The sequence below is a fragment of the Erigeron canadensis genome, chromosome 3 (genome assembly GCF_010389155.1).
Source record: "Erigeron canadensis isolate Cc75 chromosome 3, C_canadensis_v1, whole genome shotgun sequence".
Classification (NCBI taxonomy): Eukaryota; Viridiplantae; Streptophyta; class Magnoliopsida; order Asterales; family Asteraceae; genus Erigeron; species Erigeron canadensis.
Window position 1 is genome coordinate 47,515,577 of NC_057763.1, and position 27,713 is coordinate 47,543,289.

The 27,713-nt window shown below is 34.0% G+C and overlaps 1 protein-coding gene, 2 long non-coding RNA genes and 1 pseudogene across 3 annotated transcripts; 2 read left to right on the plus strand and 2 right to left on the minus strand.

Annotated features, from left to right (window-relative positions):
- The first annotated feature begins 340 nt into the window (after positions 1–340).
- Positions 341–14,148, plus strand: LOC122593345 (plant UBX domain-containing protein 4-like). The gene is made up of 4 exons (XM_043765740.1): positions 341–622; positions 12,083–12,371; positions 13,106–13,201; positions 13,578–14,148. The coding sequence occupies exons 1-4, from the start codon at positions 468–470 to the stop codon at positions 13,947–13,949; spliced, it is 912 nt and encodes a 303-aa protein (XP_043621675.1). The 5' UTR covers positions 341–467; the 3' UTR covers positions 13,950–14,148.
- LOC122593346 lies at positions 5,852–8,056 on the minus strand. The gene is made up of 4 exons (XR_006322824.1): positions 7,816–8,056; positions 7,604–7,687; positions 6,646–6,715; positions 5,852–6,051 (listed from the first exon to the last, which is right to left on the minus strand). It is a non-coding gene; the product is annotated as an uncharacterized LOC122593346 (long non-coding RNA).
- An 829-nt stretch (positions 14,149–14,977) lies between the features above and the next one.
- LOC122593347 lies at positions 14,978–15,695 on the minus strand. Its single transcript, XR_006322825.1, has 3 exons — positions 15,620–15,695; positions 15,432–15,512; positions 14,978–15,099 (listed from the first exon to the last, which is right to left on the minus strand). It is a non-coding gene; the product is annotated as an uncharacterized LOC122593347 (long non-coding RNA).
- A 5,645-nt stretch (positions 15,696–21,340) lies between these two features.
- Positions 21,341–26,298, plus strand: LOC122592274 (annotated as a pseudogene).
- The last annotated feature ends 1,415 nt before the right edge of the window (positions 26,299–27,713 follow it).

Sequence of the window (27,713 nt, forward strand, 5' to 3'; positions counted from 1 at the left end):
ACATGTACACAAAGGTAGAAAGACTGCTTCCATAGGGACCTCCGGCCACAAAGGAGTGTACGACGGAAAAAGCGAAATGTTTAGAAAAAGATACCTGTTTGCCGAGAATCTGAAAAGAAGAAATATCTGTCTGCTAGATCTGGCTACTATTCGGGACGAACGAGTATCAATCATGCGCCCTATTGATATCTTAAAAACATGTTTGACAATACAAATATAAATACAAAGGCGGGCATATTAAACAACAGCAACTAATAAGTAACTTAACTCGAACAAGTAGTGAGAAAAAACCAAAATAAAAGTATACAATAAGAAATGAAACCATATATAGCTTAGGGCAGTAAAAGGGAAGTGAAAGTGGGCTCGCAAGAAAAAGGTTTGTGAAAAATTTAGTAGGATAGAGATCAGATCCCATATATAGCTTAGGGCAGTAAAAGGGAAGTGAAAGTAGGCTCCTCTTCTCTCCGATGAGTTCTCGAGATAAGAAACCGGCAAAAGCATCGACAAGTCGACCCGCTGGTGGTATTCGGACCCTCTCCGATTTGAATCGCCCCTCCGCTAATGATTACGACAGCGATTCCGATGGCCCTCCTCAGGAGTACTATACCGGCGGCGAAAAGAGGTTTTTCTTGCTTCCTATCTCTCTTTCCTTTTTCTAAATTCTCTATATAGCTTTTTTAATTATCCAGGACAGATTTGAAATTTTATTTAGGGTAAAATCTATCAATCAAATATGCTTAAATAGATGATGATGATGATTAGTATTTCATCCATTATACATACACTTCTTTCGAGTTATTATTAGCCTATGGATATTCAAGTATTTTAATATTCCTGTTTACCAGCAATTCTCATTTTATTTTCTTGCTATTCATCTTCCCCACTTATTATCATCTCACTTGCCATATATACATACATATATATATAGGGTAAGTTTCATGTGAGAACTATTCAAATATGAAAATGGGTGATATAAGAACAACTTAATCATATGAATATCAAGTTATAATTTAACGGTTCTCATGGTTCTTCCGTTTTAAATGGTTCTCACATGAACTTTTTCACACACACACACACACATATATATACATAGCTAAAAGATAAAATGAGAACCAATAATTTGCCGAGAACCGCGAGAACTAGAATTTAATTAAAATTAGGAGGGTTAGTATTGTAATTTACTAAATACAATATACTTATCAATTAAAACTAATTATCCCCCATGAATCACTCCCTCTTAAATGGAATAACGGTTATAATAATTATATACTCTGTTTATTGTACCATTTCAATAATAATACTCCTTTTATTTCACCATTTCCATGAACTACACGATACATCAACAGGAAACGTGGATTTTTGGCTTCCATCTAGTTTATAGGAATATACTCTAACTGATTGATTTCCATCTTCTACATTATTTTTTTAGAACGGTCATCTTCTACATTATTACTTTATGTTGTTGGTTTTACAGGCCATAAATATACACTCAGCACACAAATATAAACTAATTTATAGAGTATAAACGAAACTAAAGAGTTGGATTGAAAGCTTACTTTATTAAAATTAAATGAAAGAGGTACATAATATAATAAATAAATGACTATTTATAGCCTTAGAATCTGGAATGTGGGAGACTAAAACCCAATAGATCACAAATTAGCATGACTTGTTCCAATTTAACATACACTTCCAGTTGAGTCGGTCAAGCATCTGCCACTCCTTTTATTCAACATGTGTATAAACCATATATATTAATAAATAGTTTAAACCAAGTTGACCCATTCCCGTCAAACTCATATGTTGGACCTGTGACTCATAACTTGTGAATGAACTCCATCATCACCATCAGGTTCGGCCTCGTAATGTATCCACATTCTAATTAAACCAAAGCCACCAGATTTAACTTCAGCCCTTTGTCTGTGCTTCAACGTCTCGGTGTTCCACGCTAGAGTTGCTTGTCTCCGTCTATCGACATCAATATACTGCTTTTTGTAGTGTCAACGTACAGCTTCAAAAACACAGGTGATCAAATCCTAGCATTATATGGAAAAATCAATAGTATGTTGTGGTTGCCTCTATAGTAAAAACAGAAAGGTCGGATTCAAAAACACAGGTGATCAAATCCTAGCATTATATGGAAAAATCAATAGTATGTTGTGGTTGCCTCTATAGTTAAAACAGAAAGGTCGGATTCTTGACAAGTTCTACCGCAGGTAGCAGGTTTCTGCAAAATCTTTTACTTGAAAGGAAGTAGAGAGGTCATCAATAGACATTTTTACCACATGAACACATCTGTTTAGTTTAAAAAAAACACACACTCTGTTAAGTCTAAAAAAAACACACATATGTACACAGCCACAACACATGTGAACAACATTAACACATGTGACCCGATTCACATACAAATGTGTACACAGACCCACACATGTGTACACGAACATTATAAACGCATTATTCACAACATATATGCTTATTACACTACACAATACACATACAAGATAAAACATAACACGAATTTTTTAATCATGTGTCAAGTCGCAGATAAGTAATAAGCTATCATATGTGTCTAACCCAATATAACCAGTATAATACATATAAATAAGAACCTCAATTGCTCTTAATCACAGCTTAAGCAAGCTACTCTAACCCAATATAACACAGTTTTATATCATTACAATAAATTTCTCAATTCTAAAGGTATTTTCACAAACCAAAGACATTTTAACAAATGAATGAATTGATTACTAGCAAGCCAAAAAAGGTCAGCCGTTTAAATTTTCATTCTTTGGGGTTCCCATCCCTATGAGTCTACATTAACCATATGAGACTACACATATGTTTACTCAACCACACAAAACACATGTGTCCAACCCTAAAACATAAAACCAAATGTACACAAATATGATCCACTATTTCATACATCTATAATCTATTTACATTATTATAGCACATATGTTTACACTTTCGAGAAACACACATGATAAATTTAGAACTTATACGTGACCAACCCTAAAACATACGTTGCTCAGCACTAGAGGTCACTTGATAAGGGCCTTACTTCGTGCGCTAGGCATAACACATTTGTACCACATTTTAACCGGGTTAACCATTTGACGCCCTAGCTGTACCACATATTTAGTCTTCCACACACAACACAAAGAAACTGACGTTGCAAGCAAAATTTACTCACACATGATTAACCAGGTTAATCTTTAAACCACGTTAACCTTTTTGACGCCATAGCCGTACCAAACACATGTGACCAACTTTACTTACAAACAAATACTCGGGAAACAAAAATGGGTTTGTGTCACTCCGAACAGCAAATACTCAGGAACATATGTTATCTCTTTACAGGAACAAGTACTACGGAACATATGTGTAATACTTTAGAGGAACATGTGACCAATTTATTAGGCAAAAAAAAAAACACAAAAAAGGCTTACCAAAAAAGTACGCAGGATCATATGTTACCATTTTCAGAAACATGTAACCTAATTAACAAAAAAAGAAAAACAAAATCTTTTAACAAATCCGTAGATAGTATTACTGGATGTACCTTCATCGGAATCACCGGATAAATCAAGAGCCGTCTTTTTCTTATTAGTGTATTTGCTAAACGATTTCTCCGTCCTTACCTTGTCACTCCTTCTGAATGTTCCTACCAATAAAAGAAACAAGCACACAATAAGAGCATAGTATTAATCGAGCACAGATACACCGCGAATATAATTATTCCACAATAAAAAGTAAAGAACACCAAAAAAATTAGGGTTAAAAATTACCTTTGTTATTTTTCGTCATGTGATATGTAAAACCTAATATTTATACTATCAATTTGCTGATTTTGAGCTTCATTGAACACACATGCACCACTGATTTTGAGCTTCATTCGCCGATTTCTGTTAATTTTGCGATTGTATCGAATCTTCATATAAAGGATTTAGAAGATGAGAGTTTTCTGGCATTTTTTCTCTGAGGGTGAAACACAAATGCGATCTTTTTCTTTTTTTAGTTGATTTCAATGTTTTTTATAATTCCGACTCTACCCTTCCGTGTGTTTTTTCATTAAATCGGTTACACACAAATGCCATTAAGTGTTATTATCCATTGATTTAAATAATCTAATGGTCTATAACAGTTCTCGTAGTTCTCGACCTTTTATTAGTTCTCACAATATCTGTCCCCTATTTATATATATATATATATATATATAGGGGTGAGATATTTTGAGACCACCTCTTATTTTAGGACCAACTAGGACCATTGATTTTTGTACACCATCATCTACTACGATATACAAGACTTTTTTGTAAAAACACTAAGACTTTCCGGCGACGGGCCCACCAGAAAATCATGTGTAAGTTAACTTACAAATGTGTAAGTTACTTACACATGTGTAAATTAACTTATACATGATTTTTTTGTGGGCCCGTCGCTGGAAAGTCTTAGTGTTTTTACAAAAAAGTCTTGTATATCGTAGTAGATGATGATGGTGGTGTGTAAGTTACGAAAATCAATGGTCCTTTTTTTAGTTGGTCTCAAATTATTTTTCCCCTATATATTTAGTAGAGATCCAAAGAGAAGGTTCTTATGGAGGAAGGGAGAGAAGGTTCAGTTTTTCATTTTTTTTTCTTTCTTTCAGTTTTTTATTCTTTTCTTAATTGACTCAATCCATTTAAAAATTATTTAAAAAAAAATAAAAAATTCTAACTGGAATTAGTGAGCTATACATATAAGGGTCTGGTACGAGCTTTTCCCTTAAGGATATTAATAAGGGGTAGCCGGTGGAAGTGATAGGTCATAGGGGTGATCGGTGATGGGGTGATCAACCTAACGGGCTTCGCCCTTAGCCATCATAGCTCCGCCATAGACTGTGAGGCTTCACCTATAGCTTACGGGCTACGCCCTTTGAAACAAAATATATTTTTTATAATTTTTTTATGGAATTAGTTAATTAAAGATAGGATGAAAAAAGTGAAAAAAAAAAAAGAGAAAAAATAAAGCTAAAAAATAAAATAAAATTCAATAACGAATCTTTTCTCCCTTTTCTATTTAAGGCACCTTCTCATTTGATCTCTATCCTATATATATATATATATATATATTCTCTACAACCTAACAAATAAAGTTAGAAGTTAGACTGGTTTCTAGAGCAAGAGGCGGTGACAATCGAGCGTGAACGTTATGATGTACTAGTATAATATTTAGAGCTGTTCAATTATGAAAATATGAAGGTTACTACATATCAGTGTCGATGAAATCAAATCAAGCATGCTGCGTGTTATGTACTCGCTTGAGATAATACCCTCCCCATGCTAATGCTATTAATGTACATGCTGCATATCCCTAATATGGTTACCATTTGGGTAAGATTTGTATTATAGTGTTTTGGAATCAGACTAATTTATTTACTTTGTATACAAAGCTCTTTCATTAATACTCGTACCAATATTAGCTAACTAACCATACATAACATGAGTATAGCATTACTCCCCTTTAAAACATGGTAAGAGACTTAGAGAGTTTAATCTGTCCCCCCTCCTTTGGATTATTGAGTCCTTAAGGCAAGCCAATAGCTCCCGTACAAGTCTCATAAATTGCTCATTTTCCAACCTCAAGTTTACCTCGAAGTTGTGGCCTAAATGTTAAATCATCAGCTTCCATAAATCCAGAATCGGGTTTGAAGTTAAGAAAGTTTCATTTCATTCTGATGTGATTTGTTCATTCCCATCCCCTTATAATTTCGTAGCTGCTTTAGCCAACCCATTCGATAGGCATTATATTGTCACACCCTGCTAAAGCGGAACTGCAGGATGCACAATATAATAGTAGATCGCACGGAAAATAGATCACAACACACCATAACTTACATTAATAAAGTACAAGATTTCAATGTACAAAGAGATGTACTCGCTAAATACATAAGTACCAAAAATTGAGCACATCAAGGTTACACTGAGTTATAGCTAGATAGAAGTACGTTTACTAGAAGAGACTTCAACATATACTGACATAGTAAACGAACGAGAACTTAGTTCCTTGCACCTGAAAAGCATGAGGTAAACGGGTCAACTACAAAAAAATAGTTGAGTGAGCTCACAGGTGTTTATTTATGTACTGTTTAAAAATCAAAATGATTAAAAGAAGAGGATCAATTATGAACCCAATATATTAACAAAACGTACACTATATAGTAAGTATAAATATTTAGGAGATGTAAATAAAGTTGCGTGCTTATGAGTCACTATTAAGCCCTAACCATGAACGATGAACTTAACCAATGTATAGCCCGTCCTATCAAGACGGGAATGAACTAAGATAATATGCGCTCATAAATACGTATATTATGAGTGAGGACCGGTCACTCCTAAACAGCGCTGTCCATAATATCCTAGGCTCACGATGGAGTTAATAATAGTGTGATAGTCTAAAGCACGACTAAAGCAGGCCATAGATCTAATAAATAATAAGTACTAGGTATAATATAGATAAATGTACATATATAGGTGGATCAATATGGCCATCGAAAAGCTATAACAATATACGTCAATAAGAACGAAAGAACGATATAAAAGTACAAGTCATGCTAATCACCCCGTATTTTATAAAAGGTTTGAATAAAGGGGGCTATGAACTCACCTTTTGAAGATGACCTGAGATCAAATGAAGTATGCACAGGATGGTAGTTAACTCCTACGAACGGCTAAACCTAACGATACAATCATATCGATTAGGAACACGTTCTAGAGTGAAACCCTATACTTAACTGTTAATGTCTTAAGGAATGCCATGATGTCTTTAAGTATTTTATTTATGAATTATTAGCATGTACTTTACTTATAATGTCCAGTGTTAATTTAGTAGGTTATATAAGCTTGATTAAAATGTACATATTTGTTTTTCTAAATTTTCCATCAGTTTGACCAGATTTGACTGGGTTGACCACAGTTGACTGGTTTGACCAGATTTGACCACCAATAACTAGCTCTATTACGAAATTTATTTTGACCTTACGTGATTTTAACAATCTCACAATAAAAACTTAGAATTTTGGTTTCTTGTTATCAAACTTCCTAACATCATACTGTTGAGTGTTTACTTGGCAATTTAATGAACATATGTCCTTAATTTGCTGTCCAAAAATCCCAGCCAACATGTGGGTTTGTTATAGTCTCAAAACTTTGTTAAAATATATCTTTTCATCCATGTTTATGTGGTCCTTGGTTATACCCACTTATTATCAAAGTACTCTTTTATTTTTCTTTCACATGTTGACATACATATACAAGTGCAAGTACATGTAGGCAAATTGTATATGATAGTATCAGGAGATTAATAAGTTGGCTCCATCAAAACATTATATCTTAAGGATTCATATTTGCTAGTATACTCATTCAAGATTTCAATTTTTGGCATAAAGCCGATTTATTCATTGAATAATCCTTGTTCTTAATATTACATAGATACATATGTACCCATAAAAGAGACTTATTTTCAACCCATTCTTTATCCTTCCTGTAAACTAGTGATATACATATATATATATATATATATTTGTATATATAACATTAGTTTATAAAGAGGTTTAACCAACAACCTTTGAAGATCAGCAACAAATAGAATGAAGGCTGAAGGAGAGCTGTTTGAACGGTAGAAACGAAGTTGAACAAGATGGTTACACCTAAACAAAAATCAAGATTTACTATCACTCTTGATATTTAAAGTTGATGGGTCATCCAAAAATAAAGATGCATGTGTTTAGAAAAACGATCATCTGTAAAATAAAAGAAAGAGGGTATGTTTAACAACCTTAGATACTCCAAATGAAGCTGATTTGTGGCTGTTGTGAGTTGATTGAGCTGTTCCCAGCCCCAAAATTGAGTAGTAGGCGTGTATATCTGATGAGGATCGATTTTCTTGCAAGATTGCGATATTATTTAGTTGTTATATGATTGTTACTAATTTATTATTGAAAGTTTGAGGGTGTTTTTTTTTTTCTTCCCTTTTTGTGCTACTAGCCGAATGATACACATATATATAAAGAAGAATATGGTTCCTTCCTGATGAAGCATAGAAATAGGGAGTAGTTGGTGAATTATATATATATCTACTAGAAGTACAAGAATAGTGTAGTACTAATGAGAAGTAGTACTATTTTATAAAAAGAAAATAAAATGGACGGTTTGGCTTGCAATTGTTTTGTTTAATTTTCTATTTTATTTTATACTTTGTTTTATTGGGCAAATATTTTAGTGAGTGTTGTATATATTTAGTTTGTATATAGTCTTGACACTAGTAAATTTAATTTATAAGTGATAATAGTTTATATAATTTTTACAATCATACTTAGTTGTATCTTAGTTATATTTGTTTGATTAAACTTGTAGTTAATTATTAAAATGATCTTTGTCAAGGCTTGAATACAATTATGCCATTCAACGTCTTTTTTTTGAACTATTATATTATATGAACTTTAGATAGGCATTTCTTCATACATATGATAAGTCGTTCAAGTTTAGATACAAAATGATGGATTCTAGAACGGACCTTGAGACTAAAATTTTGACGGGTGTCACATTCTTCCCCAGTTGAAAAGAATTCGTCCCGAATTCTAATTCATTTATTGGAGAAAAGGTATGGATATTTAGTCTTCATGAAATCCTTGCGCTCCCAAGTGATCGCAGGTCCATGTTTTGAATTCCAACGTACTTTGACAAGACGAATTTTACTTCTACGAAGCTGTTTAGTTCCCTCATCTAGGATTTTGATAGGTTCTTCAATAGTCTGTAACGTCTTGTCTATATGAATTTCATCCGGAGGAATGACCGTCGTGTCATCGGACCAACACTTCTTAAGATTTGAAACATGGAAAACATCGTGTATATTTCCTAGTTCGGTTGGCAACCTAAGTCGGTACGCGACCGGACCAATGCGTTGTACGATTTCATAAGGCCCGATGTATCGAGGAGCTAGTTTTCCTCTCTTGCCAAATCTAACGGTGCCTTTCCATGGTGACACCTTCAAAAGTACTTTATCACCAACATTAAACTCTAAAGGTCTACGACGATTATCGGCATAACTTTTCTGACGATCACTCGCCCCCTTTAGTTGCTCCTTTATGACAGCGATTTTATCTGTTGTCTCTTGCACAAAGTCAAGCTTCATTAATTTCCCTTCCCCAGATTCTGACCAACATAAGGGTGTTCGACATTCACGTCCATATAAAGCTTCGAATGGTAGCTGTTATTGTACGAAAACTCTACCAATGGTAAATGTACATCCCAGTTTCCTCCAAAATCAATAACACATGCCCGCAACATATCTTCCAAAGTTTGTATTGTTCTTTCACTCTGTCCGTTAGATTGCGGGTGATAAGCTGTACTGAGACTTAATTGGGTGCCTAAAGCCTCATGCAAATACTCCCAGAATCGGGAAGTAAATTTGGTAGCTCTGTCTAATACAATTGACAGAGGAACACCATGTTTTGACACAATCTCTTTCACGTACAACCTCATACGTCTCCATATTGAAATTTTCTCTGACCGGAATGAAATGGGCAGATTTCGTCAATACAATGACCCATATTGAATCATGTCTTTCAAAGGTACGGGGCAACTTTGTGACGAAATCTATAGTAATATGGTCCCACTTCCATTCTGGTATTTCAAGTTGCTTAAGTAATCCTGGTGGCTTTTGGTGCTCGGCTTTGACCTTAGAACAAGTTAAGCATTTACTAACATACTCAGCCACATCACGCTTCATCCCTGGCCACCAAAATTTGTTACTTAAGTTCCTATACATCCTATCCGATCCAGGATGAATTGAATATCTTGATCGGTGAACTTCCTTCAATAACAACTCTCTCAAGTTGTTGACTCTTGGAATCCATACTCGGCCATTGAGTTGTCGAATTCCATCCTTGTCAACCTCAAAGTGCATATCGGCATTAAAAAGGGCTTCTTTCTTTATGTTCTCTGGTTTCATAGCGTCATTTTGATCATCTAGGACACGATCTCTTAAAGTTGAACCGAGCCATCCGCTAGTAGTCTGAAGTACAGTCAACTTAACCCTTTCTTTCCGACTTAAAGCATCTGCAACAACATTAGCCTTGCCAGGGTGGTATTTAATTTCACAGTCATAATCACTTAGCAATTCCACCCATCGTCTTTGTCTCATATTGAGCATCTTTTGATTGAGAATATATTGGAGACTTTTATGATCAGTGTAGACGGTACACTTTGTGCCATAAAGGTAGTGTCTCCAAATTTTAAGAGCAAAAACAACAGCTCCAAGTTCAAGATCATGTGTCGTATAATTCTTTTCGTGAATTTTTAATTGCCTTGAAGCATATGCAATGACCTTTCCATTCTGCATCAACACACAACCAAGTCCAAGAGCAAAAACAACAGTTCCAAGTTCAAGATCATGTGTCGTATAATTCTTTTCGTGAATTTTTAATTGCCTTGAAGCATATGCAATGACCTTTCCATTCTGCATCAACACACAACCAAGTCCAAGAGCAAAATTTTAAGAGCAAAAACAACAGCTCCAAGTTCAAGATCATGTGTCGTATAATTCTTTTCGTGAATTTTTAATTGCCTTGAAGCATATGCAATGACCTTTCCATTCTGCATCAACACACAACCAAGTCCTTGGTGAGACGCATCACAATACACGACGAAATTCCCGTTTCCATCTAGTAACGTCAAAATTGGAGCATTATATAATCTATGCTTCAAAGTTTGAAACGCTTGCTCCTGCTTCTCGCCCCAAATGAACTCTCTAGACTTTTAAGTTAGTTGAGTTAGAGGCAATGCAATCTTGGAGAAATTTTCAATGAATCGTCGATAATATCCAGCCAGTCCTAGGAAGCTTCGCACCTCTGAGGGCGTTTTTGGTGCTTCCCATTTCTTGACTGCTTCAACTTTCGCTGGATCAACGTGTATACCCTTCTCATTCACAACATGCCCTAAGAATTGAACTTCACGGAGCCAAAATTCACATTTTGAGAACTTAGCATATAATTTTTCATTCTTCGGCATTTCAAGAATAGTTCTCAAATGGTTTTCATGAATGCCTTTTCTTTTTGAATATATGAGAATATCATTAATAAAGACAATCACAAACTTATCAAGATAAGGACGACAAACCCTATTCATTAAGTCCATGAATACAGCCGGTGCGTTGGTAAGACCAAACGGCATAACGAGAAACTCGTAATGTCCATAACGAGTTCTAAAGGCTGTTTTCGGGATGTCATCATCATTTACCCTCATCTGGTGGTATCCAGATCGAAGATCGATCTTGGAAAATACGTAGCTCCTTGTAGTTGATCAAACAAATCGTCGATACGAGGTAAAGTTTATCGGTTCTTTACTGTGAGTTTATTCAACTCACGGTAATCGATGCACATTCTCATCGTTCCATCTTTCTTTTTAACAAAAAGGATCGGTGCACCCCATGGTGATGAACTCGGTCGTATGAATCCTTTACTCAAGCTTAGGTGTGGAACACTCACACATTGTTTTTTTAATCCATAAAATTCATGGGGGCCCAAGCATTTAGTCATTAATAAAAAAATATAAGGCTGTTAGGTACCTAAGCTTAGGTGTGGAACACTCACATATTGTTTTTTTAATCCATAAAATGCATCCCCCATGTGATTTAATTAAAATTCAACAAATATTAAAAAAATAGTATGTGGGGGGTTCCACACCTAAACTTAGGTGTCTGACAACCTTTTATTCACTTTTCCCATATATATATTATAAACAATTAACCCATTAGATGTGAGTGTTTGTCCCCACGCGATTCACAAAATGATGATCGGCTCCCTTCGTCTTAAACTCCTCCAATCACCAAAAGAAATTGGAATGCTTGCCCTAATAAAACTACCAGTATGATAATTTCGTAAGATGGCTTATCTAACCTGATGTTGAATTAGACAGAGCATCTAAAGTAATTAGGCTTAAGACAGAGCATCATATGAAATTTTGCTTTGGCTGCTTTATGCAGGTCAAGATATATGTGAATGAGGTATGAATATCGCTAACACTAATAGCAATGCTATTTGCAGTGGTATGCTTGTTCAAGATCCTAATAAACGTAACGATGTGGATGAAATATTCAACCAGGCCAGGCAACTAGGTGGTGTCGAAGGACCCATGGAAAATCTTCGTCCTTCAAGCTCAAGAAGTTTTACTGGCACCGGAAGGTTACTTAGTGGGGAGCCAGTGCCATCTCCGGCTGCTCCGGAACAACCTCAGAATGTTGTCCACAACATTGTTTTTTGGAGAAACGGTTTCACTGTAAACGATGGACCTTTGAGGAGGTTGGATGATCCTGAAAATGCACCTTTTCTCGAGGTAAACAAAAAATTTGAGTTTTTCTGCTGAGTGTTTTATTGCTTATGTTATAAGGGGCCCTGCTTGCATTAGAGGTGGTTCTATTTTCCTTAAAATGGGTCAAATCGGGCTATATTTTTATGATTTTATCTCCATTTTCCTCAAAATTAACAAAATAAAACCTAAGATGAATTGGTTCAGCTGATTGAAAGTCGCTTCAACTACATTCAAAATTATAACCTGCTAGTCTAGCTTGGCTCTAAAAATGGAGAAAGATTTCAATCCCTAGCAGAACAGACAAGGAATCTGATTTTATAGAAAAATTCTTATGTGAAGCTTGAATCTGATGGTTGGGCCACCATCTAGAAAAGAAAAAAAAATTGGGGGTTGGGGTAAGGGGGGGGGGGGGGGGGGGTTGGGTGGTCTGGCATCACAGGTGAATCAGCATTTTTACAATGCCAACGCTATATTCAAAGAACTTATATTAATTGAATAGAAAGGTTAATAATGGTTAATTCTTTAAGTTTATGGTGTTGAAACTCAAACTCTCAAAGAATTAAACCATTATTAACCCTATTGATATAATTGTTTGGTTTACAAAGTGAACAGAAGGGTTAATGGATCAGCCTAGACCAAAAAGTTCCTTTTTTGATCTGTTATATATCACATGAATGTTCCACTTATAGCCTGCTTATTATATCTCTGACAATTTTTTGGTTCTTGCCTATTATAACATTTGGGCAATCCTTGTGCAGAGCATCAGGAAATCTGAGTGTCCGAGAGAGCTTGAGCCTGCGGATAGAAGGTCCTCGGTTCATGTCAATCTGATAAGGAGGGACGAGAACCGTCCTGTGAGTATCCTTCTTCCTCCAGTGTTTTTTTTCTATGGTTGTTAACTCTGACGTTACTACTAAAAAGACATTGTATTTAGAATTTACTAAATATGAGTGAGATAAAGTAGGAATATGAGCGTAAAGTATGGTTGAAGAGTGAATTGGGTTAATATAAGTTTTTAAATATCTTTGTAATTAAAATAGCCATAATATGTTGTTAAGGATAGCCCTAACCCCTAAGGGTTATTGTTAGCAAAATCTTTGTCTATGTTGAAGTTTTTGTGTTTAGGGTATTCCTTCATTTAATTTCGCATAATACTTTGTTTCACATGACTTTTTAGTCTGCTTGCCTGAAATCAGCAATGAGAACTTTCAAATCTTTGTTTGCTTGTAGGAGCCACAGGTGGCAGCCCAAGTTGCATTTCAAGGTGTCGGAAGAACCTTAGGCAGGAATTCCGAGGAAGCAACACTTGATGCAAATACTTCAAATGCTGTTGCCACCTCTTCTGAAGGTCTTGTTTTGGACACCACCTTACCTACAACCTCGATTCAGCTACGATTAGCTGATGGCACCAGGATGATTGCTCACTTCAACTACCATCACACTGTGGCTGATATTCGAACCTTTATTAATGCATCTAGGCCTGATGGCCCAAGGTCTTATCAGCTACAGACAGTTGGGTTCCCACCCAAGCCACTCACCGATCCAAACCAAACCATTGAGCAGGCGGGCCTTGCCAACTCTGTTGTCATCCAGAAAATCTGAAAAATGATTACTAAAACTTGAGTAATGTGCGTTTTGATTTGCAAACCAGGCATTTCAGTTATATCATTAGAACTCTTGTTTAAGATAAGCATAAGGGTTGTATAAATTTTAGATTTATAAATTAAACTCTGTACGTGGATTACCTACCTACCTGCTCTGCAAACATTTTCAAAATGATCACCGAGTACTTTTTTTCTCATACACCCTAGTAATTTGATGGTCACCGTGTCTTCTTTAAATTACTGTTGGAGTGATTATTGAACGTGCTCAGGTTTGAACCATAATGATCATTTATCACATTCTAAGGAAGATACATATGTAAACCCTGAAGGTGATGAAAGCTTTAAAGATTTGTGTCTGACAGATCGATTAGTGTCAGCTTCCAAACCCCCGTCTAACAAAGGACGTTTCTTATTTCTTTTCTAAAAAACCTTGTGTATTCCAGAGTGAATAATGCAAGCTTGATTTCTGCCGTCCATTATAAGACTTAGACGACATCTCGTTATTGACATAGTTTTCGACGCCAACATAGGTTTGGGGATTTGGATTCTAAAGATAGATATGATAGGTTTAAGATTAGCTTTTTACGAGTATATCTATCTATAATCATGTATATATACTCTTTATCAAAGGGCACAACCACCTTTCCCTTTTTATATCACCTCTATTGTATTTTTTCCATCCTGGATTGTGTATCAAAAATTACCAACGTCATTGCCACCATCACCACCAGTTGTCATGCCACCACCCGTCACTGTCCCGGCCACCAGTATCATCACACCGTCGTTGCCACTATCGCATCGTATTGGCCTATTGCGTAGGTGTCCCTCAATCTATATCTATAAATTATATACCTAAACCGGTAGTCTTTGACCGACCTTCTCTTTATTAACCAAACTTTTAGCTTACAGATTTAAATTATAATTCATATTAAAACATTCACCCCGCCCTCATTTAAAAATTTTTTAAAAAGTTAAACCACCTAACTTGTTCATCATCTATAACAACTCAAATTGGTCTATATAAAAAGTACCTTTAATTAACTAACTTACAACATTAACGTCATTGTACATCAATAACATACATTACGTGTTGCTACCACCATCAATCACCATTATTATCACGTGTCATCGCCATCACCACATTGTCGCTGCTATCATGGACATTTATTTAGTCTAAGATATAGATAGATAGATAGGTAGATAGATAGATATATGATATCCCAGTGGCAGAACCAGGTTTGCAGTCTGGGGTCGCCAAACAGTTTTCATGATATAAGTGTAGAATTATACTACAAATTTTAAATTATACCAGTCTGGGGTTGCCAGTTACCTTTAAACTAGAAAAATATATAAAAATAGCACATACAAAATAGAGTTTTATAAAAATTGTGTGGTTGTTATGGCCACCACGGATATCCCATAACATGAAAATTTTAACTAGACGTGTAAAGATATATTATGTCTGCCATGGGGTTCGTACCTTTGGCCTTGCATACTTGGAGTGAGACAATTGCCACAAAAAGATAAGCATCCATCTCACATATAGCAAACCTGTATTAAACTAAATCCATCCATAGTGTGCTCTGATTTAGACAACTTCCATATAAAAATTTGTTGTCGGCCAAAGGAAACATATTTTGGAATAAATTGCATTTCAAAAGAATTTACCTTTGCATAAATTAAGTTTATACCATCTTATCTTGAAAACATTAGTCCGTCCAGAGAGATAAGTGATGCTTATTTTGTCATCCATTTATCGATCTATCTGGTTTATTTGCATTGGATGTCCATTATATCTAAAGACTAAAGGTAAACAATGCGCGTATAGTAAAATCAGGAACATAGTCGACTTATTAAAGAAAAAAACTGCCCAGTGTCGTTTTTTGTGGGTTTTGAGCCTCAATACCTCGACATTGTATGAGAAAGACTAAAATGTAAGCGAACCTTTCCTCTATATAAGTAAAAAGACTGCTTCCATTTTCTACCTAAATGGTAAAATGTATATAAAGTATCTATATAATATAAGTCCGACTACATAGTGAGGTGTATATAAAGTTTGCACAATGTCTATTAAGGATTGAGATCCTCTAAGTTAATACCAACTTCACTAATAAAGTTTGATAGATAATCTTGACAATTAAATTAAAATCAAAGCTCAAAATTTAAAAATATATTTTAAATTTTGTTTTTTAAATTTTGAGCTTTAATTTTAATCCAAAAATTAAAATGCTTTCTAACTTTAATTTAGTTGTAAAGTTAAAACTAGCAAAATATAAAAGAGACTATGCCAATATATCCATATTGCTTGTCATATTTATCCAATACCTCAATACAAGACATGTTTAATGGTGTTCGAATGAATACAAGCTCAATACAGAGGTCGTATTGGACATTAGGAATGCTTTTATTTTCAACAATCTATTTAAACGTTATGTTTGAATTTTAAGATGATAAAGTGTTGTTTTCATTGTAACGACAAATTATTTTTGATTTTAAATATGAAAACACCGTAAGAACATTAAAAACATTTATTTTGATGCATATATAAGTTCACATAGCTAATATAGTGTATAAATAATAATCATTATTTGTACTCATCTCTAGCAAGTGAAACCTCATCAAGATGCTAAAATTTTTTTATGTATCGATGAAAACTCAAAATCTTTCTTTACGAGTATCGGGCCGGATGTGAAATGGTTTAACAACATTTTTGCGGGTTTGGATCTAGTGACGGTTTTAAATGTAAACCCCTATACTTGAAACCTACCTCTATGCCATATACTGAACTCGTATATATCTATTTTAATGGAATCGCATAAATATTTGTAATAAGTAAACAAATTTCAGATAGAATTATCGATCCCCAATTACTTATAATAAAACTTGTTATCTAACAGTTTGCGAGTAAATTGTAACTGTGTTCCGAAGATGAAATTGGACCTATGTATATAAATTGGACCTATTTACTGAAATGGTACCTGGATTATTCACCATATTACTAGTTTCATTCCTATAACTTTAAAATTACTTTCATCATACCCCAATTTATCAATTCTCCACTCGGACGATACCTGACCTGACGGGCGTCAGTTTGGCCGTTAAGTTGGGGTATGACTACCGTAAATTTTAAAGTTTTAGGTATGAAACTAGTAATATGGTGGATAGTCCAGATATCATTTATGTAATTATTATTATTATTATTATTATGGTTGTTGTTGTTATTGTTGTTTTAATTACACAAAGTACATTGATATTTTTTTTTTAATATTTATATTTATTTTATAAAAGAATACTTTATTTTTATAAAAAATTATTGTAAATATTTTATTTTTTATTAAAAACAACTAATATTTCAAAAACTATTATTTATAAAATTTATTTTTTAATAAAATAATATTTTCTTTTATAAAAGATCATTTTTAGTACAAAGTTTTTATTTTTATAAAAAATATTTTTCAATCTTCTTTTTTAAAGGGGTGAACCGGAAAGAATATCATAATTTCTTGTATTGTATTAGTACCTGTACAACTACCATGTAAGGTTTGAATCAGCTCAAAACAGATTTAATCAACTCCATGTGGTGGTATCTATTCAAGACTTCACGTTCATTTATCAATGCTTTACATGAAATTAATGTACTGCTTCCGATTTACTTATTTTTTTTAAATAAAAAATAAATAAATAAGAAATAAACAAAATCATCATGGATCTATAATTTGATTGATTAATAGTTTTTAATAAAAAAACTAAATATTTACAATATTTTTTATAAAAATAAAGTATTTTTTTATAAAATAAAAGTAAATATTTACAAAAAATATCAATGTACTTTTTAAAATTATTTATTCTTAAATAATACTTTGTGTAATTAACAACAACAACAACACAACCATAATAAATAATAATATAATAATAATAATAATAATAATAATAATATAATAATAATATAATAATATAATAATAATAATAATAATAATAATAATAATTCAACCTCTATCGCTCCTTCTTGCAGAAGCACATATTAAAAACCCTAACTCAAAATTTTTCCCCATCCTCCCCCTTTCATATCCTACGCAACAATTAATCACATCTTTGACTGCAATGAAATTATTTTACGTTAATAACCACACTATCACTGTCATCGTTACCACCGCTGCATTGCACGAGCACCAATCTAGTGTATGTAGTAATGAAGTTTGTAAAGTAGTTGTAAAGAACCGACCAAGTCCCTTTTTAGTTTCAAGTGGATGGGTTTAGGGTCACGAAGGAACTTCATTCATTGTGTGTGATGGAGGCGATATAGATGTGACTGATTGATATACAGCTAAAAAGAAGGTCAAGGGACGTCATTTTAGAGAAAGTGAAGGAGCACCTTTTGTGAGAGATTGATCTTCTTGAGGGGGTAGCGACGTGCATAAGAGCTTTAGAAAGGGACTTAGCTGGTTGAATCTTATATCTTGCACGTAATGAAATTGTAATTTAGTTTTGTCACTTGGCCGGCTTCTTTTTCCGGATCTCTGTGTGATATTGAATGGATCCACTTTTACTTCTTTGAAAAAAATTTGGTAAAAACTTATGGAGATCTTAAATTATATACCCAAAAGGATATTTGTAGAGTTTCAAGAGACTATTATTGCATTTCTTTTGGGCACTTTCATGACTTTAACATGTGCCAGAATTGTCATTGACACTTCAAGTTAGTGACTAGTGAGCAGTTTATTTATTCAGATTAGTAAATAAGTTTGTATGATCTATTATCACTTGATTTCTTGCGTTTGAATAGTGGACAAGAAGTTCTCTTTCTTATATGTGGGAAGGGCTAATACTTGGTTACAGGATTAATTGTTGTCACTCCAAATTTGCACCTTGTGCAGTCCGTTTAAGGTGAAAGGTACATCTCAAGGTTATTGATTTTATATGGGCGGTTGCCGTAGGTACATCTTAAGGCTGAATGATACATATTGGGATTAATGACTTGATGCGAGTCATTTGAAATGCAAGGAAGTAGGATTAGTTTATGGGTGGTTACTGGTTAGGCTTTCAGAACTTGAGTAGGTATATGCGGCTATCTATCCATCAATTGGGTGGCGTTGGAAATATAATTAGTTTAAGACTTAACGGGTTTAAAGTGTCATTAGGGCAAAGAGGAAAAGAGATGTTTGTTCAAGGAAAAGGGCCAACTGTTTTGGGCCTCACACAAACAGACAAATGCGACTATACAAAAGGACATGGCGCTTGTGAATCAACACAACACTTCAGGGATAACCGCCAAAAGTATCTAGTATAAATAGAAGTAGATTCGTTTTGTTTCGTATCCAACTTTGTAACCAAAAATCGTTACAGTCATTGTAACATACCGTGATTATATATATATATATATATATATATCTATACTATATTATAAAGCATATTTTTCTTAAATTTTCAAAATTGAACTTGAAATTTTCAATATTGATTTTAAGTACTTCCCCAAAATGTCCCTCCTATCTATTCTATATTGACCCATTTTGGCCTCACAAAACCCTAATTCGACATAGACCTTGATTTGAAGAGTGTTAAGACATGTTTTGAGCATATTTTGACATAAATAATGTGTATGAAACTAACCCATACTTTAAAATCGTTCCATAACCTCAATTAAGCCTCAAATCCAATTTTGACCTAAATTATCCAAGTTGTCAACCCCAAAATTGATCCATTAAGCTCTTGAACCAAAAATTGACTAAGGGTTGTTTAGGTTAGACTTGAAACATGATTATAAACATAAAATGGTGGATTTTAGATGAGTTTTACTTACCAAAATTACCTTCAAAGAGTCAAACCCGAATTTGAGCTAGATGGAAGGATTTCTTGTACTTTGACTTCCAAAATTTTGATATGATATAGTAATGATGATAACAATGTTGATTCTTTCACTAATCTAGTTTCAATAACATTAACTGATGATGATTTTCTAGAGAGAGAGATGGAGATGCAAGAGTGTGTGTGTTCTTGCATAAAGCAGAGAGAGAAAGAAAAATAAGAAATGGATGGGTGTGAGGAAGTTAAGTCTAAGATAAGGGGGGTGTGGGTGCCAATTTTAAATTCCAGCACTTTTAGACTATTACCTTGGGAATTAGTCTATTTTTTGATTCCAACACTTTTAGAACTATTACTCTAGGAATTAGTCTATTGTTCGATTCTAGCACTTTTAGACTTTTACTATGGGAATTAGTCTTATTCTGTCTTTTTCTCATTTTCGCCACATTTAGATTATTAGAAACACGAGTTATACACATGAAGGATGAATCCAAAAAGAAAATGAAAATGTTACATGCATAATTAACGAAAGTCAATGGGTCCATCACCACGAGTGTTACAATTAATCACATAGTCAACAAAAGTCAAACATTGTCAAATAGGTCAAAATTCGCGAATGTTACAGAATGAACATCTTAGATGGAGCAGAAGAAGAAGCAAGAGATTTCTAGCGTATATTGTGACCGATTCCCCGTTTAGCTGCAAAGTATCCATGGTTTATAACTTATTAGTCGTTTTTAAGCTTATTGTTGTTGTTAATGTGTATAAATTCATGGCCTTCAAAGTTATTTTTAGCCTATTTTGTTTTTTTTCCTATTGTTAAATGGTTATCATGATGCCTATGAGTCAAGTAATCTTTTTTGCCCCCGTTTAGACAAATTTTTTGGATTTGCATTCGAGAATAAGATTTGGTCATTCGAACATTAAAAAAAATAAAAAATTATAAAGATACCACATAAGATAATTCATTACCCTCTCTTAGTTATATTAATAGATATATTTTTAAAAAATGCTAAATACAACTACGATTTTTTTTTTTATATATACAGCTGTAATTAATCTTTTATATAGCTTGGTTTCTTTCATATTTAAATTTATGGTAAGTTTATATAAAGATTTTAGTAGATGTAATTGAGGTTTAGGAAACAGTTATACTTGCATCCATGTAAAAAGCAATATATATATATATATACTTGGCTAATATACCAAGGGATTTTCTAGTGTGTGCCCTATAGGCATATTGTAAGAATTAAATAGTCCACTCTATTAATTGCTTTAATCTTTTTTTTTTTCACCTATCCTTAATTTTACCCTTTCCTAATTGAAGCCTATATTACAGTTGATTTTCCATTTGAGTTGTACAATCGTAACATTAACCCCACCAATATTTTGCTAAAATAAACTTTAATTGTCTAAGAAACTTACGATCTTTTGATACATATTAAAATTTCCCTCTTAAAAATTTCCCTCGTAAATTCCCCTCTTTTTTTTTTGACACAAAGTCTATATAACTTGTTTATGTTTCTTTTTCCTACAACAAAAAGTGATCAAAATTAGTATGCTTTTATTTTGTACATTTTATTTGCAAAAATGAATAAAATTCATTTATTTGATCTAAATGAAATTCCAGCAGAAGAATGTTTTGCAAGTCATGATGTGAATTATGAAGGCACAAAACAAGTTTTTGAAAAACCATTTGTGGGTCAATGTTTTCTTAGTGAAGAAGAAGCATTTGTGTTTTATCAAAATTTTGCAAAATACAATTGATTTTCAATTAGAAAAGGAAGGTTTGTTAATAAAAATGGTGAAAAGGCACGACGAGATTTCTTTTGTCACCGTGAAGGACACCAAGAGGCTAAAGCGGTAGATCCAACAAAAGAACAAAGAAATCGGATTTCTACGAGATGTGAATGCAAGGCTCATATGCGTATAACATTGAGAAAAGCAAATGAAATATTTCCAAAGGAGTGGCAAGTTACTACTTTTATTTCAGATCACAATCATGAGTTGTTATCCATCAACGAGGTACGTTTTCTTCCATCATATCGTAGCATCACAACGGAAGATGAGAAACGAATATTGATGCTCAAACAATGTGGTTTATCGGTTAGACAAATTATGCGTGTCATGGAGGCCGAAAAAAATTTGTCACATGGACAACTTCATTTTCTCACTAAGGATGTTCATAATTATTTTGCAAAGATCCGTGTCATGCACTCTCAAAATGATGCAAAAGAGCTATTGGAGTATTGCATGAAAAGTAAGAGCAAAAACCCAAATTTTCAATATGCATTTACACTTGATAATGAAAACAAGTTAGAACATATATTTTGGTCTCCCCGTCGTTGTTTTGATTGGTACCAAAAATATAAAGATGTGGTGGTATTTGATACTACATATAAGATAAATTCTTATGACATGCCTTTCGGTATTTTTGTTGGAGTTGATAATCATGGAAGAACCATTTTATTTGGGTGTGCGCTTCTACGGAATGAGACAACTAACACATTTAGATGGCTATTGAAGGTAAATCAATTCCCTTAAATTAATTTATTTACTTATATCGAAAAAAGGGAATCATAATACTGTATTAAAATAAATTTATAAAGAGGCATGATAATCATTTCGATAAATACAATATAATAGCAATTTGCACACATATTGAGTTTGTTATCATATCCGTGTTACTTCCAGTATTGTGTTTCTCATTTAATTTCATTTAGAACTCTTTCTTTTGATTAATGCTAATTTGTTTGGTTTTTAGCTGACTAATTTATTATAAAATTGCAGAATTTTTCTCTTCTTATGACAAGTCCACCAAAAACATTATTAACGGATCAAGATCCATGACTCACAGAGGCCATTGCAAAAGAAATGCCTTCTACAAAACATGCGTTTTGCATATGACATATCACTACTAAATTTAGTGGTTGGTTCACTTCTATATTAAGGACCAATTACTCAAGTTGGTGCTCACAGTTTTATAGCTTATACAAGTTGGATACAATCGAAGAATTTGAGCATCAATGGTCAACAGTAATAAAATATTTCAATCTGGATGAAAATAAGCATGTCATTGGGTTGTACAAGATTAGAAGATTTTGGGTGTTGGCTTATCTTCGCGAATATTTTTTTGGTGGCATGACAACAACCGGGAGGTCTGAAAGTATAAATGCATTTATAAAGAGATTTATATCTTCAAACACATGTTTAAATCAATTTGTTAGACAAGTAAGTTGTTATTTTTAATTTATTCATTTTGAAAATAATTAGTAATTCATTAAGTTTTAATTATATTATATGCTATATAATATATTTCTCAATTCATGTATATATATATATATATGTATTTGAACTAGGTTGAACTTGCAATAGAAGACGTGGAACAAACACAAGCACATGATAGTATGAAGCAAAAATACAAAGGCTCAAGGTTAAAGTCACTATCACCATTGGAAGAACAAGGTCATCACTTTTTGACTCCATATGCATTTGAAAAGTTTCAAGGCGAGTTTGGACTAGCAACTCAATATAAGGTTCATGAAATGGCATGTAACAAGTTTACTGTTAAGCATTATAAAGAGACATGGGGTAATATGCATGAGGTGGAGTGGAACGGTAGTGTGGCAAAGTGCAGTTGCAAGAATTTTGAGTTCGTTGGTATATTATGTCGTCATATTTTAAGTGTTTTTCTTCATAAAGACTGTTTCAATATTCCCCTTTCTTATTGGCTTTCACGATGGAGTCGACTAGAAGTTGTGCCATCAAGTGATATAGCAAATCTGAATTCAACGTCTATAAACAACGATGAGAGTGTGATTAATGCAATAGGTGTGGTTCGATGTCCTCCTACTTCAAAAACAAAAGGACGTCCCAAAGAAAAACGCTTGAAGGGTGGAAGAGAATTAATGAAACAAGTAAGGTCTTGTACTCTTTGTAAAAGTGTTGGTCATAATGCTACCACTTGTCCGGAAAAAGAAAAACTTGGGAACGAAGATGCTAATTCGGTACGCGCTATTAAGAAAAAGAAAATCATGTTAGAGAATCAAGATTTAAATCCCGTTTTCTGTTTGAAGTTTTAATTTGTTAGATGTTTAATGTTTTCCTTGGAAATTTAATTGTTAACTTTGATCTATTTTGCAAGTCTATATGAGATATTGAAGTGATATATGTTACACTCTGTTTGTGAAACATCAAAAATAAATTCCCGTAAATATATGATTGATTTTAGAGAAATTCAATGTCATCATTATTTTAGGAAAGGGTAGAATAAGGATAGGTGAAAAAAGGAAAAGATTAAAGCTATTAATTAAATAGTATATATGGAAATTAAAGTGGATTATTTAATTCTTACAATATGCCTATAGGCACACACTAGAAAATCCCATATACCAATAGTAGACAAGTTATTCGTAACTATCTTGTTTTCAGTCGGTCGAACATGTTTTTGTCGAGGCTCTTGCTGTTCAAATAAACAAGTTATTCGTAACTATCTTGTTGTTGTGTTTCGTGATCGAACTACACAAAACAGTATTCGATCATTACGTGTTTGGGTTCTCATAACTTATTGGAAGAACAATTTGGTTTTTCGAGCGGCAATAAATATTGAGGTGTGAATTGCATATTGAATTGATATTTAATAATTGTAAGAATTTTCTTCTTCTTCTTCTTTATATATCTTTGTCTCTGCTATTCGATCTGTTGAATTTTAATTTCTTCCTTTTTAGATAATTTTTGTACATATAATATTTTTTTTAAGAACAGCATATTGTACATATAATATTATTAGTATCAGTACGTATATCATAGTCATACTAATATGATAAAAATCAGCTCTTTTGTTAATAGAATGAATAATAAGAGTATGCGAGGAATATAAAGTGTTTGTGAACGAGTATGTATATTCCATGATACAATTTTAAGTATTTGTGCTAACAGTTTTTTGAGTTGACATATTAGTATTAGATAGAAATTAAGGTTCTGTTTTTTTTTTCCCTATGATTTCTGCTGAAACACTGATATATGTATTATTATGAATGGATGAATGAATGAAGATCTTAGATGGAGCAGAAGAATCAGCAGGAGGTTTCTAGTGTATATTGTGACCGATTCCCTCGTTTATCTGCAAAGTATCCATGGTTCATTGTTCAGAACATGGAAGAAGACACGGACAACCAGATTTTCTCCACCCTACAAAACCCGTAGTTTAAATATCAATGTCGCATCCCTGACCTGCTCGGGGGACGTATCAGAGGATGTTACCATGGCTGGTTGATTCTCTCCAACCATCGTCACAACAATAAGTGGTCTCTTTATAACCCATCCACTTCTAAAGTCATATCCCTGCCTCTACTTAACTTGCAAGAGGGAGATTATCAGTATATCGTAGAATGTTGTTTGTCGGCCCCTCCTGATGATCCCAATTCAGTTGTCTTGTTAACGATAACCAATACCCGTACCTTTATTTCCTGTCCGTCATCTCCTAAAAGGAAGAAGCCAAGATGGACTAAGATGTCATACTCTAACCAACTTAAGAAATTAACCTATAACGGTGAATTACTACATAGCCTAACTAGTTGCAATGGTAAAATATACGCCTTAAGTACCAACAGTTACATAGCAAATTTGATCATACAGGTTGATATTGTAGTTAAGGCTAGAGAAGTTGTGATAAAACTACAGTTATTTGGACGATGCCCAGAGCATCCTTCCCATTGTTGTTCTGACTTAATTCATCTTCTGAAGGGATCATGTTCAGACTTGTTCTGCATTGTAGTAGGTTACCATAACGAAACTAGTATAAAGTGGGAAGATTTGTTTAAATCAGACGTGACTAGTATAAAGTGGGAAGATTTGGAAGGCATAAGAAATTGGGATATGACCGGGAAGAAGTATAATTGTGCATGGCCAAAAGACGAAAACCGAGACTTGAACAATTCAATGCTGTTGTGGGAGAAAGTGCAAGACCTTAAAGACGCCATCTTTTTTCTGGATCTCCATGATAACTCAATATTTTACAACCCTGCAATCGCGTCAGAGTTTGGGGGTTTCATACACATTCGTGACAAAATGGACAATGTAATACATTCATACCATGTCAACTATCAAACCATCGTCCCATATCCCATACCTTCTCTGTTGTTGCCAGCAAGCCACATGTCTATATGGGAATGCAGGTATTGTTTTTGTACTATTTGTATCTATATATCATATATGTGGAAAGTCTTTTTTTTTTTAAATTTGTATACCATAATAAGTGTAGGTTACAAGATGATCACGGAGAAGCCAACTCCAGAGTTTATGCTAAAAAAGAAGAGGATGAGATAGTGGTAACACCAGTTACAAATGACCAAGTTGGATCTCATGAATCAAGCCTTCTTAGCCTTCCGATTGGTGTTTTGGCGATACTTATGGAGTTTTTTGTTGGTGTGGATTACATGAATGTTCGGGCTACATGCAAACTTTGTCATCTTGCAGCACCGCCGATGCACTGGAGATGCAAAACAGCATTTGAGAGATTGCAGAATGATTCACTCCCTTCACCCTAGCTGATGGCTCTGCAAGAACATCGAGGGGTTATCGCTTTTAAAGATCCATTATTGGGTGACAACTACTTTATGAAAAATTCATAGGTAACAGTTTTTAATGAGAAAATATAATGTTCGAGGTTTGGTTGGTTGGTGTTTAAAATGAGAGACTCACGCCTAGTGTTTTTTAACCCATTCACAAATGATCTCCGCGAGCTCCCAAATATGAAGACCAACCAAGATACCAGTAAGACTCTTGGTATGGCTGATCTATATAAGACCAGTAAGAGGACTAGAGGTTCTCTTGAGCTAGAAGATCTTGAAGGATCTTAAAGCTGACGGAACTTCTACACTAAGGCTCGAGTGGAGCACTTAGTAGCTCGGAAGGAGCTATGCAAAGCTAAGGCTCAAAGGAGCTCTTAGGAACCAAGAGAGAATTATAGAACTAGAGAGAGAAGTATAGAAAGAAGTTTTTATTTCTTTTCTTGGATGATTTACAAATGATGCGGGAGACTTCATTTTATAGGCAAAGGAAAAGACTCCATGACAACATAACAATAATATAAAAATCTAGATATACTTATCTAGATGGAATATTCCTAGGATATTCTTTAATCACTTTAAGAGTGATTAAGACCTTATTTAATTATTAAACACACTTAAGACACATTAAACACACTTAAGACACACTTAAGACCTTACTTAGACAATATTAAATAAACGACACACATTACTAAAATTCTTTCTGCGGATTAAGTATCTTGACGTCGGACTGCCATTGTTAACCCTTAAACTTCATCACTTGTTGTAGCTGGGACTTGGAAATAGTGCACTTTGGTGAATATTGGAAGCTTATTGAGATAATCTGTATAAGCTTGATCCCATTCACGCACTTGCGGATGTTTATGAATATCTTTTGTCCCATTCAGAATCTCTGGGTCCTTCTCTGCAACATCAGACTTGTTTGCTTCTGCCAACACCATGCGGGTTCTTATCCATGATTCATAGTGATTTTGTCTGTAAAATGAATCTGCTGGAGTCATATCCATCCATCCTTGAATGAACTCATCTGGGCTGCATCGTTGGGTGGTTTTATGGTATTTAGGCTTGTAAAGAGTAAGGATACAGTGTTTCCTAGGGGCTCTTCGTAATGCATAAATCCATTCATCCATCGGGAGAAACCACTGTAGAAGACGGTAGGTGTTGAGTTCATTTTTGTTCAATTCACCCAATTCGCAACTCACCAGGTAGGTTACAAGTTTCTGGGAGTTAAAGGCGAAAGCTGTGCAGAACTCTTCAGTGAGGTACCAAAGGAAACTTAAAGCTTCATCTGGCAGGGCATCCAATTTTTTGATACGTAGAGTACTTAAGTATGGGTGGTCTGGGTGGAAATGAAGGCCATATAGAGGTCTGCCACATGTTTTTATGGTGATGGT

Coding starts and splice junctions, on each gene's coding strand:
- LOC122593345 (XM_043765740.1), top strand. CDS start 468: ATGAGTTCTCGAGATAAGAAACCGGCAAAAGCATCGACAAGTCGACCC. Junction 623..12,082: donor TATACCGGCGGCGAAAAGAG/GTTTTTCTTGCT, acceptor TGCTATTTGCAG/TGGTATGCTTGTTCAAGATC. Junction 13,202..13,577: donor GGAGGGACGAGAACCGTCCT/GTGAGTATCCTT, acceptor GTTTGCTTGTAG/GAGCCACAGGTGGCAGCCCA.